This window comes from Chrysoperla carnea, chromosome 1 (assembly GCF_905475395.1).
Source record: "Chrysoperla carnea chromosome 1, inChrCarn1.1, whole genome shotgun sequence".
Classification (NCBI taxonomy): domain Eukaryota; kingdom Metazoa; phylum Arthropoda; class Insecta; order Neuroptera; family Chrysopidae; genus Chrysoperla; species Chrysoperla carnea.
In genome coordinates this window covers 127,563,942-127,583,588 of record NC_058337.1, presented here as the reverse complement: position 1 = coordinate 127,583,588, position 19,647 = coordinate 127,563,942, and the positions used below count along the sequence as shown (strand labels likewise).

Here is a 19,647-nt window from a genome sequence, read left to right as displayed (position 1 = left end):
ATTCGAAAAATAAAAAAATTATTATAGGTCGAAACGTGATTTTTGATGAAAAGAAAAATGTAAATTCGGATAGTATTAGTATCGAAAAGGAGTTGGTATGTGTTAAAGAAAAAAGGGAAACGAATGAACGTGAATTAAAAGACGAAAATAATATTAATGAGGATATAGAAACTCAAGACGAACAAACACCGGGTATTGCTGAAACGCGAAGTGGTAGAAAGGTTAAAAAACCAGGTTGGTTAGGAAACTATACAAATTTTTGTGAAGACGAAAACATGTTTGCATTTTACGGGTTTGATCAGAATGGTGTAGACGGGATACCGAAAAACGTTGAAGAAGTAGAAACGTGTTTAGATAGGGATTTTTGGAAAAATGCGATGAAAGAAGAGTTAGAAATTTTAAACGAAAGAGATACTTGGGAAATAGTTGAAAAACCGGTTAACGTAAAAATAATCGAAACAAGATGGGTTTTTACAAAAAAGAATGTAGGGACGAAGGATGAAATTTTTAAGGCACGTTTAGTAGTCAAAGGGTTTCAACAGATAGATCAACAGGATGAAATCTATTCACCTGTTAGCGGCGCAAAAAAATTTCGATTTTTGTCAAATGGATGTTAAAAGTGCGTTTTTGTATGGGAAAATTAAAGAGGAAGTTTATTTAAAACCACCGATAGGTGTTAAAATTAAAGATAGCCAAGTATTAAAATTAAAAAAATCTTTATATGGTTTAAGAAAATCTCCAAAATATTGGTACGATTTATTTAATGAAGTTATGATTGAATATGGATTTCATAGATCGGAAAATGATTACTGCGTATACATTAAAAGTGATAATTTGTATTTGTTATTATACGTCGATGATTTGCTTATCTTAAGTAACAATCAAAATGAAATGATAAAAATTAAAGAGTTTTTAAGGTCAAAATTTAAAATGAAAGATTTGGGAAATCAAAACTTAAAGTATTTGGGAATTCGTATAAATAAAGTAAATTCAAACATATTCATTGACCAATCCGAGTATTTACAAAAAATTATATTAATGTATGGTATGGAAAATTGTAATTTATCGGCTTCTCCGATGGAGTTAAATTTCAAAATAGATTCAAATTGTAAGGTAGATTTGAGTTTAGAACATAAATGTAGATCGTTGATAGGATCACTCATGTATGCTACTATAGGTACAAGACCAGATTTGGCACAACCTGTGTATTATTTGGGTAGATTCCAACATAAGCCTAGTAATGAACTATGGGCGGCATTAAAAAGAATATTACGGTATGTGAAGGGAACGACTCATTTGGGGTTGAAGTTTTCATTTTGTGATAATATTAGAACATTAGTAGGGTATGCAGATGCTAATTGGGGAGGTAATGATGACAGAAAATCAACGTCAGGTTATATATTTAAATTGTATAATAATTCAATAATGTGGAAATCAAAAAAACAAAGTACGGTTGCTCTAAGTTCCACTGAATCAGAATATATTTCTCTTTGTGAAGCAACAGTTGAAGGTTGCTGGATATTAAAAATGTTAAATGAATTAAATGTGAACATTTCAAATGTATTAATATATGAAGATAATAAGAGTACAATATTAACTGCAAAGAACCCTGATCAGAAAAGATTAAAACATATAGACATTAAGTATAATTTTGTGAAACAAAAGGTAGAAGAGGGAGTATTAGAATTACAATATATAAAAACAACACAGCAATTAGCCGATATGTTAACAAAACCTATTAAAAAAGATTTTTTAAAATATGTAATTGATAATTTGGGTTTGGTTAGTGTGGAAAATAAAATTTGTAAATGAATTTGCAATTGAGGGAGAGTATTAAAAGTACAATTGCAATCTCATAGATGGACTAGTGTGATGTAATTATTTAAATAAAATTGTAAATGAATTTGCAATTGAGGGAGAGTATTAAAAGTGCAATTGCAATCTCATAGATGGCACTAGTGTGATGTAATTATATTACAGTAGAATCTCGATAACTTAAACCTCGGTAACATAAAAACCTCTGTTACTTCAAAAAATACTATGTTCCCTTCCCATCAGAGCCCAAAACCTCTATAACTTAAAATACGCAACCTCTATAACTTAAATAAATAATCTCTGTATAGGCCCTCAGTAACTACATAGAAACATGTACATACCTCTATATTAACTAGGGTACATAGAAACATGTACATGCCTCTATATTAACCTTTACCTAACATAAACACTTGATAACTTAAAACCTCTATAACTTAAAATATTTTATGTTTCCCTTGGACTTATCGAGATTCTACTGTATTAATAGGAGAGTGTGTGTGTTACTGTGTTAATGCAACCGGTATAGAAAGGGTCTGGTGTTGTAAGTTGATCTGTAAGCATCATGTCACTATGTATTTTGAATAATAATTTAATTAATAAAATATAATAATACTTTAATTAAACTTAAAACTGTATTAATACTTTATTTCATCATTTATTATTAAATTATACCTTCATGGAAACATTTCGATGCCATATCTGTAATGGATCACATTGTTGTAATAATTGGATAATATCAAAGAGATTTGGATGATGCTCATCCTCAAAGTTTTACGCAAAAAAAAATTATTTAATTTGATTGATGAGTAATCTGGAGAAAGCTCATTTAATAATCAGGACTCTTCTGTCTAATAAACAAGAAATAAAAAACAAGAATACGTGATGGATAATATTGTTGCAATAATTGGACAACATCAAAGAGATTTGGATGATGCTTATCATAAATTGTTAAAACTTGGTGGTTTAATTTTATCAAGACCATCCGATATTTTTATTAAAGTCAGAAGTATATAAAAAAATTGAAGATCCAATGAATTAGTTCACGATATATATAAAAGAATTATATAAAAAAAACAAATATGGATTCCTGCAGAGAGTTAAAGTTGAAGGAACAACTGCAACAAAGCTCAAATTCAATGAAGAAGGAATGTAATTCAAAAATTTGTATCATTTGAAGCAAACATTAACTACGTTAATGAATTATTTTAAATGATAGTGATAAGAAAGATTGATAAGTGATCTATTTAATTTACAAATGAAAATAGTTCAAATAAATTCTTAAAATCAAAATATGTGATTCACATATTCATCAAATTTTAAATATTTTCAAATTATCTGGTCCACTTTATGAACAAATGGCTTTAAATAAAGTTCATGAAGAATTTTCTTCTTTCGAGGCCGTTGATTAACCTAACAGAGAAAATTTGTACTATTTCAAGAGGATTTTTACAATAACTGGGGAATTATTTCATGAGATCAACGATAAATAAATATTGGATAATATCAAAGAGATTTGGATAATGCTTATCATGAATTGTTAAAACGTGGCGATACTTTAATTTCACCAACATCTTAAATATAGGAAGATATATTGGTTCATCCAAAGTAGCAGATCTAGTCAATTGGTTCACGATGGATTTAATAGACCTTTAGATCTTTATTAAAAAGAATTAAATATGATATTAAAATGAATTATTTAAAAGAACTTGAAAAACAAGAAATAAAAGGCAAGAATACTTCATATTGTTTGCAATGATTGAACAATATCAAAGAGCTTTGGATAATGCTTATCATGAAGCTATTACAGATTTAGAACAAAGAAATTAATTTATCTCGATTTATTTTTATTTATTTCGAATATCATGTGTATTTATTTCAGTTAATATGTCTCAACTCGAAGTCAACGCAACTTAAAACTATGTGTACCTGGGGCATTGATCTCTTTAAAAGGATAGAGGAGTTATATGGCGTAAAATAAAAATTAATTATCTTGTATTGAAGCATCCCCAGCGCCTTAGAATGAGTGGTTGGGAACTAAATAAAACCATTCAATTCGTACGAGATCATAAACGTTATATAGAGATAATATATAGTTTTTAGGTCTAGCCACTCATTTGGTGGCGCTAGTACACATCTCAAATTCAAAAATTCAGCCCAATTTTAATACATGAGATCCTCTATCCAGTTATATAGGCTTTTTATTTCCTATTTTAGACTCATATTTCCTTTTTTCCGAGACGGGTGTCTTCGGAATTGTACGTTCCAATGAAGATTTTGTTTTGAAATTTTTTTACATAATCAATAAATGATAAATACTTCAAAGTTCTATCTTTTCATTGTTCATAAAAAACAAGTCAATCCTTAAAAATTGGGCTGTCACACGGGGGGGGGGGTACCCTTAAGTTGGCTATTTCGTATTTTTAATCAGAATAGAAAATATAATTTTATATTTCGATAGAATAGTATGCTTATTCATTTTATTTTAAAAACTTCGATCTGTCAAACCTTAAAAATGTATGTCGTGTGTAAATATTGAAATATCCTACATATACATCCATAGACTTACTATCAAATATAGGCTGGCAATTTATATTCTTATAATGCGTTATCAGTCTATATTTTAATAAAAGTATGTGAACGTATTTTATAAATCTATTAAGCTTTCTTAAAAACGAAAGAGTGATAAATAATCCTTCCTACATCATGAAATCTACCATTGATTTGACTGATCGAACTGGATCTTTTAGATCCGATTTTAATATATTATTTTAGTAACGCATATATTTTAAAATAGTTTTATAATACTACTTCGTTTTTTTAACTACAGCCATATTGGAAGAAACTTTTTGATTTTTACAAAGGCATAAAATGGATTAATTGTTTCAAATAACACAGTTACGATAGTAAAATTTCTAAAAATGCTTTTGGTACTTTACCCCGCATACCTCCACGATAACCCATTAAATAATCTTCGTCGGCAATATCTTGTACATAAATTACCTTTAAAAAAATTTAACAGTAATTAAGAAATAGAAATTGTTTTCGATCTAAAAAGTGTGAATCTTTGTAATAACTTCGGTTGATTAAGACCTGAGTAGACAAGAAAATGTCATGGCCAACCAGAACCCAAAAGTGTCATATCATCAACAACCGCTCGAATGACCATTTTATACTCTCTGGTGGCGTTAATAAGCAATATTGCCGCATTTGGGGAACGGAGAATCGACACAAGAACCATGAAACGCTTTTGCTTGTCCAAAAAATGACTGTTTGGGCCAAAGCGTAGGAAAAAGAACACATTTTGTTTGGGTTAATAGAATGAGAAATTGAATTAAAATGGTGGACCTATAGGAACGTCCTTTGAAAGAGTATATTTTCACTTTCACGTCCATTATATACAGAGTGTTTCAAAAAGTAGGAAAGGGATGGTAAAAATCAACCAAAGTTATTACATGAAACACTGATGTTTTTCATACTTACTTCATCAGAAACTAAACACAATTCAGTTTTATCTTTTCCCTCATAATCGTATAATACTCGAGCCCGAGTTTGTGGTATTTTATCACCGACAATAGTAGGTGACAAATCAGGTATGATCGACGATGGACTTGATGCTCCATAACCAATATTTAAACTGTGAATACCCCCACAACGTTTAAAAAATAACACGAACAAAAAAATGTTGTCTATACTATTTTTTTCTTGAAATCAAATCAAAATCATGCTTTTTTTTTCAAAACTGAGTATATGTTTTAACTGCTGTATATGCATTTGGACGGTTTATTAAGGCCGTTTCTAATCAAATATCGGAAAATAAAGCATTGAATAAAATCACGCTTAACTTGCAGGACGAGATGCGTACTTTGTAAATTTACTAAATTCTGCAAGCAAATGTAAAAATCAGGCGCATACATCTTAGTGTTGATGGAATATCATTTTTTAAGGATCGAAAATGTCGATTTTCTAATTTAGGCCTAAAAATTCAGTAGGATTATAAATCTTTGGATAGAATCGCAAAAACGTTTTGAACTGAAAAATCGTGTAACAATGACAAACTGATATTATTATAGTAAACACTTGAGATATACTCTGTGTAAAAAAAACGCACGGATTTACATATACAGGGTGGACCATTTTGATCTATTTGGCTAATAGCTGCTTTTGTAATTAACCAATCAAAAAATAAATGAAACAAAAGTTGCAGAATTTAATGGAGGGCATCATGTTCTGTCATCATATTGGATCTAGTTATCCGGGTCGGTTCAATAGTCAATTTAGATCCTAAACGGTAAAAGATAGAATAATAGTTTCAATTAGAAAGTTGACCCTCATAAAAAACCAACATTTTTTCGAAAATCGTTAGATTCCGGAGAAAATTAGACTAAAAAATAAGTCATTATTGCATTTAATCGAAGGAAATTACGAGAGCTTTAGAAAATTTTAAAGTTATCAAGAGCAATACAGGTCATTCGTCTGGGTTAATAACTTTTAAGTTTAAGTAAATTTTCAAGATAATTTGAAGATGAAGTTCAAATGACCTTGAAATTAGAATATTAGGTCAAAACCATGAGCACAGGTGAATGGCCTCGATTGCCCTTTTGGCTAAGCATTTTTCTGTAGCTAGCGGGTTTTCTTTCGATTAAATGCCATAAGGGCAATTTTCCAAAAAAGTTTTAAATAAAAAATGTTCGTTTTTTATGAAGATCAACTTTCTAATTTGAAGTGTTATTTTTAGGATCTAAATTGATTATAAAAGCAACCGGAGAACTAGATCCAATCTTGTGTTAGAAAATGACGTCCCCCCATCAAACTCTGCAACTTTTGTTTGTTATTTTTTGACTGAATAACTACAAAACGAGCTATTATCTATAATAGATTAAATTTGTCCACCCTGTATACCCTATGTAAATCCGTGCGTTTTTTTAACACATAGTGTACATTTCATATATCTAAATTAATAAACCTTTGATATTTTCTCCGAAAAATTCATAATCAACCGTTTTTTATTCGAGTAAAATTCTTGATACTATACTAAATAAATCTTTTAAAATTTTTTTCTTCAGACTCTTATCTACTGCCAACTTAACATGCAAGTAATAACTAAACAACTAAGTAAATAAATTACTAACTTAAAAAGAAAAACAAACAATTTATTGTAGAAAAAATTCAAAATATTAATAGTTTAACTAAATAAAATATAAAAATAACGATAGATAAATATTTAATTTATTATTTTATGTATAATTCTTTTTTCAAATTATGGCAACAAACAATATTTATGTTCAAAATACTTGGTTTTACTTTGTGATTTGAAATTGTTTCGAGACATGCAAAATTTGAAAAAACATCATCACTAGAGTATTTAATTAACGTGAAAATTTGTTTAGTTATATTGTTAAGAATTTTAAAATCGAGAATAAATACAGGTTAATGGAATATATATTTTTTTAATCGGAAAATTGATAAATGGTAAGTAACCAGGTAGTCTAAATTGGAACTACTGGATGCGGATTCACTTCCTGTTTTAGTCAGTACGAATTATTATCGCCAGCTGCCGGAGTTTAATCTAATTTGAATATTTTTATTTGTCTTTAAAAATGGTAAGTAATGCCATCTGGTAGTCTAAATTGGAACTACTGAAAACGGGTCCAATCTATATCATATATATCAATCCGCGTGGTATAAACAAATAAAAAACAATAGAGCACATCGATTTTATATCTTTTACAACTCTAATTCGTAAGTCAATTGGCAAAAATTCCCTTTTTATGTCATTTAATAATAAGTTCTAGATTAATGTTTACACCCTCCTCGAGATTTCATATTTAAATCAGCTGAGATCAGTCAGCTCAGTATTTTGGCGACGCGAATTAAAGTTCCCGATTATATGGCAAGCACTGTATTTATTTCAAAGACAGTTAAGCAAATTACATCAGATACGTCCCAAGAATTTGTCGATACTATTTCGAAACGTAATTCATGATATTTTTTGTGGAGGTATTATAAATAAAAAACATATATATATATATAATGCCCGAATTCTCCACTGAGTTAAATCACAATCAAAGGAAATCATATTTTTACACAGTTTTATATCCTACAGTAACGACATATACTTGGGAAATAATTGAGTCATATTTTTCTGTTGTAGTAAATGTAAGCTTCAGACCTAACTTCGATCTTAAAAATTTTCCAACAATATTTTTTTTCCTCACATAAACGTAAATTTAATGATTAATAAAACAGCAATCTGAACTTAACAATCAATTTTGGAACGAAGTTCCTTAACATGGCTGCCATGGCGAGCAAACTGTCAGAAATCATCACGTAACGATGAGAGATATGCTTTGTATGTGTGTATGTGTATTATATCCATGGCAACTACGATATTTTCACTTTATATTATTTTTATTTATTACAGTACACGAATTTTGCATTTTTGTACTATTTACATCCAAAACTAGTTATGTGATTATGCATACGCACATGCATAACTAATTTTGGATGTTAAAGAACTACGTTCCTGTAAGGAACTTCGTTCCTAAAGGAGGTTCCACGACCGCAATCTTCTTTATATAATTATCATCACAATTATTGAATTCTTTGCGAAAACTTTTTTAAATAACAATAATATACAATTAACGGGAGTTTTTTTCTACTAATACAAATATTTTAAGATCAAAAGTCAAACCGATTCATTAAGCGAAGAAAACTAATCAAAATTCGTTAATAAGCCAGAGCTTCTTGTTTATAGAAACTTTAGAATAAGGTTCAAATAATTGACGCGCCGTGAAGTGATGGTTTTCTACTCTTCATGAAATGTTTCAGTTTTAAATCTTAATATATTCAAAATTCATATTTGTACAGATTTTTAAACAAAAATCGCTGTACATAATACAAAGCGATATTAATTTGAGAACTTATCAAACTTAAGTACATTTATAGAATATTTTAAAATTCCTATAATTCAGGTTTATTATTTTAGGAATCCCTAAATGAAATTGTGTTCCTTTTTTTTTTAAATTAATAGAAAGTTGCAAAGTCTGTTTAGAAAACATTTGTAAGCGCGGGTTTAAAAGTATTAAAGTAATTCATAATTACCCTATGTATATGAATTTTTTAGGAAAATTAGTTCACTAAATCTTAAAGTGGATTAAGAGTATTTACTCGTATGGTATGAGTTGCATTATCAGATCGACCAGAAACCACTTGCGTGGTTAGAAGAGCCAAGGGTATACAGTGTAACCAAGTTTCATTAGCAGTTGAATTTTAGCAACGCAATCCCTTTGAAATCATGCAACGTGCAACTTTCTTTGAGACTGCAAGGCAATATGATTCACGCGAATAATGTAGAGTTACGTCAAGATTATTATTAAACTTTTTTGAAAGAACAGTTAAAATAGGTACGTCAGAAAAACCTGTATTAAATTCAGGTGAAAGAGTTCGAAAGTTACTAATTGTTTAACTTGCGAGTGGATTTATTTCAAAATATTTTTTTAAAAGAGCAATTTTAGAATTTGATCTGTATTAAGGATGTACGAGCACCAAGGCAATTTTAAATAAAAAGATTGATTTTTTTATATGAAGTTGGGCTAAGTCTAAAAGTACAAATAATTTCAAACATTAAATCTAAAATTGACTTGGTGCTCGTACTACCATAAGCTAATTTAATTAAATAGATAACTAGATATTTACTACAATAGACCTTATACACATGAAGAGAGGATAATGATCTAAAAAGCATTCCCAATGGAACATTTCTTCAGGTTATGACATTCTTCTTCCATGTATATAAGTTCTAAGAAAATTATCTAGACAGATGTATGCTAGTTTAGTTTACAATTGAACAATTTTGATCACATAGCTCGGCTTATTTTCTGCAGGTCTAAGAGAATCCTCACTTGATAAGATTAAATAATGCCATAAGGATTTGAAATTTTTATAGCTTAGAAGCCTGGAATCACATGACCGAAGCTCTGAATCAAAGTTGTTCAATTCTAGATCAATTTCAGATTTAAAATAAACTACAATATAAAGAAAAAAGGCAATCATGCACAAAATTACATTAGAAAGCTTTAATAATATGAAAAAGTTCAGATTGCGAGTGATTGATTAATATTTTTATTAAAGAACAGTGTAATTAATTCATTAATTATTGAATAAACTTTTAATATCAATTAATAGAAATTTTTTAGGTATTTATTTTTTTTAAATAACAGAAAAATGAACATTTTCATCATCATTATTAGCAGCAATTATTGAAGCTGGCGTATATTGGGAATCAGAAGCTGAGGATGCAGTTGTTTGATTCGATATAGTAGTGACTACTGTTGAAGGGGGTATTATATCCTCACTGTTCACTCGCAACACTGGACTGGGACGCATTGCACTGAAAGAAAATTTATTTAAAAAAAACATTTAAAATGCAAAAATACCGGATTACAACTTTTTGAGCTACTTTTTTTTTGGATACACAAGAAGACGACTCATATTCATGCAGTAATTTATTATTGTTTTTATTTTTTTGTAATCTAAAATACGCATGCGTTTCTAAATTTTCTAAATAAACAATTGTTTTAATTTATAAAATGTGTTTTTTTTTTTAAATTTTGACTACGAAATTTCTCTCCCTAGCTATAAATATCAAATCTTATCATGATTAATGCACGCTTTTGCTTAATAGAAACTTTCCCCGTATACGCAAGGTGCTACAACTTTTTTTTCGTTAGACCTCAGAGAAAAGAACTTAGGAGAGTGGGAGATGTAATTCAAAGAAATGTTTTCGATTATATTCCGAACTTTAGCAGCCAAACTTGGAGATCATGGATTCGCTTTTATCATTGACGTAAATCAATATCGTACTTGTATGATTAGCCATAATCTAATAGTAAAAAAACTCGATGAAACCCGGACATCTTAAAATGAAGAGTAATTAAAGCTTTTGCGTCGAGACAAGACCAAACGAGCTTAAATAAAGCAATGCTTCTTGAATTGAATCATGCTAAAGCCTAAGGAAATTAAGTTACTCCAAAAAATTTATTCGAAAGGAACCAAGCAACTCTGAAAAAGACTGCAGATCAATTTCAGACACAAAGATAGAAAAAGATACAATAATTTCTGACCCATTCAAAATATCTGAGCCTTAAGAAATAATGGTAAAAAATTTTAAACAAGAAGATAACCTTAATGAGTAAAATCGTATAATTTGCTTCATGCTTGAAAACTACAGAAGATAACGAGATGTAACGTCTTTTAATTTCCCGTGCAATATTTCATTGATAATTTTAGGCTGTATTTAACAGTAATACAGGGTGAACCAATTTAATCTATTATGGCTAATAGTCCGTTTTTTGTGGTTAACCAATCAACAAATAGCTTTAACAAAAGTTGTAGAATTTGATGGGAGATATCATGTTCTGAGATCACATTGGATTTAATTCTCTGGGTTGCTTTAATAGTAAATTTAGATCCTAAAAGGTAAGAGACAGAATAACACTAAATAAGAAAGTTTTGTCGTTTGTTCACAACAAAAATTTTGGATAAAAATTAAAAGTGTTTGTCATTCATTTTAATCAATTTTCCACCCATTCAATTTGATCAAACCTTACAAGGTTGTCTTTTTAAAATTTTGAAACGAAGCCTATTTTAGTAGCACCTTGCATACTGCTAGCAAAGAATTTTTAGTTCTAGAATTATTAATCTTTTAATATGTTCTTCAGCATACAAAGCTTTAACTTGAAATAAAGTCCTTATATTAACCTAAATAATTGAATTTTAAACTTAACCAAAGCTACGTAATTAATTCGCGTTATTTTAGAATTGGACCAGATTAGGGCGAGTGTACAAGTGTAATTTGGGTAAAATGCAAGAAGCATCTAAGTAAAAATATTTATAAAAAAAACTTAACAATACATACCTGGACAATTCTTTTTGTAAATTTTGCATAGTTGCATTACATTCTGCAAAATATCGTGCTTGTGTTTCTACCAATTCATGTAGACATCGTAAATGACCAGCATGTGAACTGTTTACACCTTCCAGTAATAATTTTGTAATTTCTGCTTGACGATCGAACTCTGATTGAGCAACTCTTAAGTCACGTTCTGCCTGTTAACAATATGTTCATAATTAAAATAAAAATAATTTTTATAATATTAATTTCATTGCAATAATTTCAAGTCTAAAACTAGGACTGTGACTAAGATACAACAACTTGGAGATTGTTGCTTACTTCAACGATGTTACTACAATCTTTAATCTATTTATCTAAAATTCTTAAATAGGGTTCTTGCTATAAAACTTATCATTTAGGACGTCCGTGCATCTCTTAGCCCCGGAATATTGAGCAGCCAATTTTAACAAATCAGTCGGCGGTTAATAATAACCGTTAAATCGCGGGAGGGAAAGGCAGGTTACGAAATTTCATTGACAAATTCTCAAATTGTCAATGTAACTATTCAGAAAAGCATTTTCTAAAGTTTCAAGTTGTTTAGTTTGGAGTTTTGTAGTTGTTTTTTTAACCCCCCGAACCAAAAAAAAGGGGTTATAAAGTTTGACAGCTATGTGTGTGTGTTTCTGTCTGTCTGTGACATCGTAGCGCCTAAACAAATGAACCGATTTTGATTTTTTTGTTTCATTTGAAAGGCAATTTAATGGAAAGTCTTCTTAGGTATGTTTCAAGTGCGATTTAGGGGCCCCGTACCCAGAACAACTAAAAAATAGGGCATGATCCTCAAAATCGGTTCAGTAAGGAAAAATTTACGTTTTTATATAATCCTGTTATTTTTAACCTGTTCCACTTCAAAGGGAAAAATCCCGATCTTTCTAATGAGAATAGAAGTGAAAAGGACAGTTTTAGAAGTGTTTTCTCTATTTGCGGGGGTTGTGATCTAGAGAATTAATTTTTTTTGAAGTAATTCGAAAAACGTAATTTTGAGGGATTTTTTTCCAATTTTTCAATGGGATTGCAATGTAAAAGTTGAAGTTTTCCGATTTTTCTCGTAGGTTTCAAGCAATTTCGCGACGAATGCAAATAAAAGCATCTTCACTTGGGGACACTTGGAATCAGCTTCACTTGGGGTTATATATTATATTGGATTTTTACTGAATTGGTATTTTTGGAGAGCTTGAGAGTTGAAGAGTTGGTTCTGTCAAAAGGCATTTCCCTAACATTAACTCAATTCACAAACTAATTTAACCGTCTAATTCTATTTTAAAGCACTTCAGAAGTGCACAAATTCTTAAAAACAGCAAACACAAAATATGATATTCCGAATTAAAAAGGAAGAAGTGGCTGAGAATATCAATTTTCAAGCAACATTTTAAAAATAGTGGAAGAATTACACAAGAACCCTATTCATTCGATTCTTGTAGGCACTATTTTTTTCTAAACAAATAATTTTATTAAAAAATTATTCTAGAATAATTTTTCTACATATTTAAATTTCGTGAAAACTATAATACAACAAATAAAAACTAAAAAAAAAATGCACTAAACTATGTTTCTAATATTAAAAAAAAAGCATACTCGTGTTATGAATTTTATTTAATCACCTGATCTAACATTTGCTCCGGTGAAATTCCATCTTTCTGTTACGTGGCATGAAAATAGCAGTTAATGTTTTTGTTTTTATTTTGTAAAAAAGCATCTGTTATTTTTCAATTACATATAATAAAAGCTTCACAAATTGGTGGGATTTAAATTATTTTTTAAATACTTAAAAAGCATCTTACCGTTTGTTGACCGATTAAGCTTTGTGCTTTACGAACACGATTCTTACATGCATCCAAATCCAAACTGAAACAAATAATTTAATTATTAAAAAATTTTCACAATAATTCCAAAATAATTTTTAGGTCTCATCTATGCCTTTACGAGTAATTTTCATCGTTAGAATAATGGGCAACTATCCGGGATGGAATATGTTCAGTGATATCCCTCGAATGTAAACCCAAGTTGGCAGGGCGGAATATTTCCCCAATGTAAACCAAAAACGCACAGACTCGTAGTAACTCGACTCTATTAAATAAAGTCATGGCCAACTCAAGGACCACCGCTTAATAACCTGTCAAAAATGCTGTTTTGTTTTTATTTTAAACAAAAAAATCTATACCTTATGTACATTTATTAGTGGAGTCAATGAGTGTTTTTACTTGGAAGTCCTCAGGAACAGCTCCGATTTTGATGATTTTTTTTTCAGAACGATTCTTTTTGTATATTATTTAAAATCAGAAACATTTCAGATGGGGGAAATAATCTGGAGGGGGAATAGCCAATGTCGTGACTGTAATATCGACTCCCAGCCTAAATCGCTAATGATAGAAGTTTGAAATTTCGAGAAATTATTGATTTTATACTGTAAATGTCACATAAAAAAGGATTTTTCGAAATTCATCCCCTAAAAGGGTGAAATAGGGGATGAAAGTTTGTATGAAAATATATAAAAACCGTCATTTTTGAGTTCATTTCTTAACCGATTTTAAAAATTCTTTCACCTATATAATGCTACATTATCAGCAAGTAAAATGGGCTATATTTTATTTTCAAAAAAATTAAGGTTCCGTAGCAAAAGTTAAAATCAATTAAATACTGAAACCGACATTTTTGAGTTCACTACGTTACCGATTTTAAAAATTTTTTCACCTATAGAATGCTATATTATCAACAAGTGACATGGCCGAATGTTCTTTTCAAAATTATTCGGGATTCGCACTAAAAGTCATGGTCAGGACAATCCATTAAATAGTGAACATAAGGGAACTTAAGAGAATTGAAGACTATAACGTGGATAACTACTAGTTATTTATATTGTTTAAACAATATTTTTGCAACTTCTATAAAAAAATTCATTATTGCGTGACTTTTTTCCACGCACACCAAAAATTGATTTTAACTTTTAGTGCGGAACCTTAACTTTTTTGAAAATAAAATACAACATATGTTACTTGCTGATAATGTAGCATTCTATAGGTGAAAGAATTTTTAAAATCGGTAAAGAAATGAACTCAAAAATGTCGATTTCAGTATTTAATTGATTTTAACTTTTGCTACGGAACCTTAATTTTTTTGAAAATAAAATATAGCCCATTTTACTTGCTGATAATGTAGCATTATATAGGTGAAAGAATTTTTAAAATCGGTTAAGAAATGAACTCAAAAATGACGGTTTTTATATATTTTCATGCAAACTTTCATCCCCTATTTCACCCTTTTAGGGGATGAATTTCGAAAAATCCTTTTTTATGTGACATTTACAGTATAAAATCAATAATTTCTCGAAATTTCAAACTTCTATCATTAGCGATTTAGGCTGGGAGTCGATATATCAGTCACGACATTGGCTATTCCCCCTCCAGAATATTTCCCCCATCTGAAATGTTTCTGATTTTAAATAATATACAAAAAGAATCGTTCTGAAAAAAAAATCATCAAAATCAGAGCTGTTCCTGAGGACTTCCTAAGAAAGCCTGTTTTATGTATTCATTGACTCCACTATATCGTGTATACCTCGACATCATTATAGGCGTGACCACCTCATAGAACTCCTAAAATTTTATCACAGGGTTAACGCAAAGCATAAAAATCTACAGACCCTTACTAACTCAGCCCCATTAGAGGCGTGGCCAAACCGCAGAACTTATCGAATTTAATCTTCACGTAATTTACCTGATAAAATTCATTCTCGCTAAGTACACGCCAACGGCTAAGTACACGTGTACGAATAGCCTCACTGGAAAATATATCGGTATAAATAAAATAACGCTTACCGTTTTGTTTCTAATAAACTTCTTTCTTTCTGTATTGTTTTCATTTCACCTTCCAAAAACTTTTTAAGCGGTTGCACAAAAGCCAAACCAGCCGATCCAATAAAATCTCGTTCAGTTTGACCTAAACGCTGTTCACATTGACCAACTTTAATTAATGCACTACCGTAGGATGTACCCGGTCCAAATTCATTACCAGCTTCAATCATATCCAAACCCAAATATTCCAAATTACTTAATCGATTTGGTTTTTTCTTTTCGATATGTTCATAAATAAAATCTTCGAGACGATTGCCGGGATTCGGTGTTAGTACAGCCTCTGTATTTGCTACAATTTTTTCTGTCCATAATTTTGTGTTATCTGCACGTTCTGCTAGATTTTCAAAATGTGCATCAAGTTCGGTTTTCTCTGCAGTACCCAATTTTTCTTCGGTTAACTAATGATATAAAAACAAGTAAATAATTGATGATAAAAAGTAGTGTTTGGATTTACTTACTTGAACTACTCGACTTAAGGCAGATCCAGCATCTCGGACAAGTTTCTTTACATCGAAATCCATCACAATTTGGGTAAATTCAAAGTCTTTGTTTAAAATTTCAACGGAATGAGTGTGCTATGAATAAGCGAAAACACGAAAATTATCTTTTTTCTTGTACTGCCTCTCTTCTACTGTCAATAACGAACGATGATCATGATATGGGTACTATAAGTGTGGCACTGCGAATGTATTGTTAATACTACGACGTAACGAGTGGACCGTCACGTCAGTTAATTTAAAGAGACTAACTTTTAAATTAATTGTTATTTTATTTATGAACATATACCTACTGTTTATTTATTTATGGAAATTAACTCCAGATAAATTGCTGTTGAGAGTAGTTTTTAAAACATCAATGGCTGACTTTTTGTAATTGGTTGTGTATGCTTACATAAAATTAGACAAAGTATATTTAATATTTCAAGCCAAAAGTATTCATTGTTATTTAATAATATAAACTATTGCCAAATTTTTTTAGTAAGTATTATAGTCCGGTTGCTCCACATGGCATATGATGTAATTGATAAATATATACTTCTGTAAATTATTATATGGCTTACAATTAGTTATATGGTTACAATTAAATTTAGCCCACATTTTACTCAACCCAAATTTTCGTAAATTGATTATATTACATGCTTAAAATTAATCTTCCATTTTTGTTGTTTGATTTAGTCAATAAAACGTGTCGAACAAAATGAATTTTGGGTTTGTTATTCAATTATCGTCCTGTCAAATTAATAAGAAAAAGAATGTTCGTTAATTTTAAGTTAATGGTGCAGTCAAAAATTTTTAGTGCCCGTGAAATAGAACACCTTACTTAGAAGAATTTTTGTAAGGAAGGAAAGTTTCTAGAACAAACCCCTTAAATGTGCTTCAATATAGACATCCTTAACATGAAATTAACGGAGCTATGACGAAAATAATACAGTTTTAACTCGTTCATTGATTTTGATCATATTTTAATTCAAATTAATTCTATTTGTATCGTTTTACTTTTCAAATTAGTAAAAATTAAGATCTTAAGTTTTACATTTTTTCGACAAATTACTATTAAATTATACGCCTTCCAATATTTTCTACACCCAAATGAAACCTTAAACCCCCATATGTAATAAACTAAAATATTTAAACATATTTATGATTAGTTTATTATGACGTTACGATTTCGATATAATTACACAATATCTTCTGCTCATTCACGTAATGACATACTTAATGTACATATACCATGGATGGTAGTTCAAGTATTGATTAAAAAAAGTAGATGGAGTCACAAAACTGAGTCATTGAATTCTTATCATTAGCGTAGGCTAAATGTTATTTCCTACCCGAATTGTTGATAATTTTATTTTAAAAGAAATTAGAGGATGTTTAATATTAATTTTAATTAAATATACACTCAGACATATATCATTATAACTGAATACTTAATAAAACTAATAAGAATGTTATTAATTACTCACAACTTATTGTTATAATTAATTATATTTAATTAATAAGACTAATATAATGCAGTATCTCATTTTATTAATATTAATTTATTATACATCTTATTCAAGCATTCCAAAATTATTTTATTATTCGCATATTTTTATGATGACCCCGATATAATGTTCCTAAAAAAGTTCGACGCTTGTAGCAAAACTTTGGCGCTAAAGTCTTTAAAAATTATCTTTTAATCAATCAGCCTGTCCATAAAAATTAGTTATGTTATTGAATTTCGCGCGAATTTGAAACAATTCACTTTAACAATAGATCCTCATTTTTGTATCGGGTATTTTGTAATTACTAAGTGCTATCTTGCAGAAATATTTGTAACTTTATGCTTTAAAATCCTATTATCTTTTATGATTAATTACTAATTTAGTATTTAAATAGGGTTTGTAAAATTAAATGTGTTATCAGTTATGTAATAGCATTGCCCATATCATTTTAATACTGAAGTGTTTGTTGACACCATTCACGGACGAATTCTATCCTTCTAATAGTTGGTTACCCGGGTCTGTTAGCCACGGATATCTGGGCTTAAATCCATGAACTTTCATTCACTGATCCACGGGTTGGCCGTTAATGAGGTCGAGTTGGCACGGGTCTGTGGATTTTTTGGTTAATTCTGTGATTGCGTTTATTCACTGATACACGGATTCACAGGTACAAATAATTTCAACCTAAATCTAAAATCGCCTTGGTGCTCGTACTACCTTTAGAGAACGATTTTTTATTCTTTAGTAAAAACTTCTTCGTCCTTGAGTTTCAGACTATATTTAATGTGTAAACCAAATTATATATTTGTGGTATTTTGGTTGTCACCTCAAAGTTCCGGGAAGTTTAGTGAAATTAATCTAATTTTATCACCGAATCTTTACATGGTACGACATTTTTGATGTTTTGTAATTCCGATTTATAATTAAAAGTTTAAATAAATATCTTTAATAAAATAAAAGCTACTTACAACTGTCAAATTTACTAAAATATGAAACAAATAATCCATAAACTTCTTTATTTACTGAGTTCTGTAGTCTCCCGATCAAATTTGGAAAGGTGGCAGCCCTAACGATAAAGAGTCATTTTGAATTTAAAGGTGTTTTCTTGGTATTTAAAAAAAATGAAAGTGAATCAATATTTAACTGAAAAAAATGTTTATTTAAATAAATCATAATATTTATACAATGTATATAAACCTATTATCCATTTTAATCCTGAGTTAAAATAATACAAAGGGAAAGTTAAGATTTAAATAATTAAAATAGATAATAATCGAAACGAAACAAAATTTGAAACAAGTGAAATAAATCTACGCGGTGGTCTATTTTAATCGATAAAGGAATAAATCTTGTATGGTAATTAGAATTACATACATCTCGATACTGATCAAAAATAGATGAATACTTTACATTCGAAAGTTATTCCTTAAAAAATCAAACATTTTTTATCCGAAAGTTTTTTCGAGAATCAAATACTTACGATAGAAATCCAATGCAAAAATAGTGTAGTTTTTTTTCTAGCAAACTTTGTTAGTATCTGAGGGCTACGTCCGTCTTATAGGCACTTTCATCTAAGTCTGTTATTCCAACAGTAAGATGCTCCGTAATTTACCGAATCAAGGAATGGCTACGATAATAAGCCCATCTTGATTACTGGGACTTTCCGCAGTCCATGTGAGAGTCCGAACTGTGCATAATCACAGCTAGACCATTCGACTATACTCGCCTAAAACTTACTAGAGCACAGTTGAGAAAGATGGTGGGATTCTTGACAGAACACTGTTGATTGAACTAACACCCCTTCACAGCATAGAAATCTCTGATGATGCCACTTGAAGGGCCTGTATGTAGGACGATGAAACCTCCATACATGTTAATTGCACCTGTAGAAACCTGCAGACTGTCAGGTTTAGAATATTTGAATTCGAAACCATGGAACCATCAATCCTGGTAGAAATCCCGGTGGAAGAGCCGTGGGCTTTCTGCGTAGCACCACTCTAAGTTAATATAGGTTCCCTCTATCTGTTGTTACAATCAGGAAT

The 19,647-nt window shown here is 29.9% G+C and overlaps 1 protein-coding gene across 2 annotated transcripts; it reads right to left on the bottom strand.

Annotated features, from left to right (window-relative positions):
* Window positions 1-9,408: 9,408 nt before the first annotated feature.
* LOC123291012 (endophilin-B1) lies at window positions 9,409-16,251 on the bottom strand. Of its 2 annotated transcripts, XM_044871431.1 has the most exons (6): window positions 16,077-16,251; window positions 15,583-16,016; window positions 13,549-13,612; window positions 13,369-13,404; window positions 11,732-11,922; window positions 9,409-10,204 (listed from the first exon to the last, which is right to left on the bottom strand). In XM_044871431.1, exons 1-6 carry the CDS (start codon window positions 16,137-16,139, stop codon window positions 10,024-10,026), a joined length of 969 nt encoding a protein of 322 aa, XP_044727366.1. In that variant the 5' UTR covers window positions 16,140-16,251; the 3' UTR covers window positions 9,409-10,023. The 2 variants fall into 2 exon arrangements, with proteins under 2 accessions (XP_044727366.1, XP_044727367.1); XM_044871432.1 differs by lacking the exon at window positions 13,369-13,404.
* Window positions 16,252-19,647: the final 3,396 nt, after the last annotated feature.

Bases quoted from the DNA above. Each gene is read 5' to 3' on its own strand.
- LOC123291012 (XM_044871431.1), bottom strand. From the start codon at position 16,139: ATGGATTTCGATGTAAAGAAACTTGTCCGAGATGCTGGATCTGCCTTA. The intron at 13,405-13,548 runs GTAAGATGCTTT...GCCACGTAACAG, and splicing joins GCTTAATCGGTCAACAAACG to AAAGATGGAATTTCACCGGA. The intron at 11,923-13,368 runs GTGATTAAATAA...TATTGTTAACAG, and splicing joins CGGAGCAAATGTTAGATCAG to GCAGAACGTGACTTAAGAGT.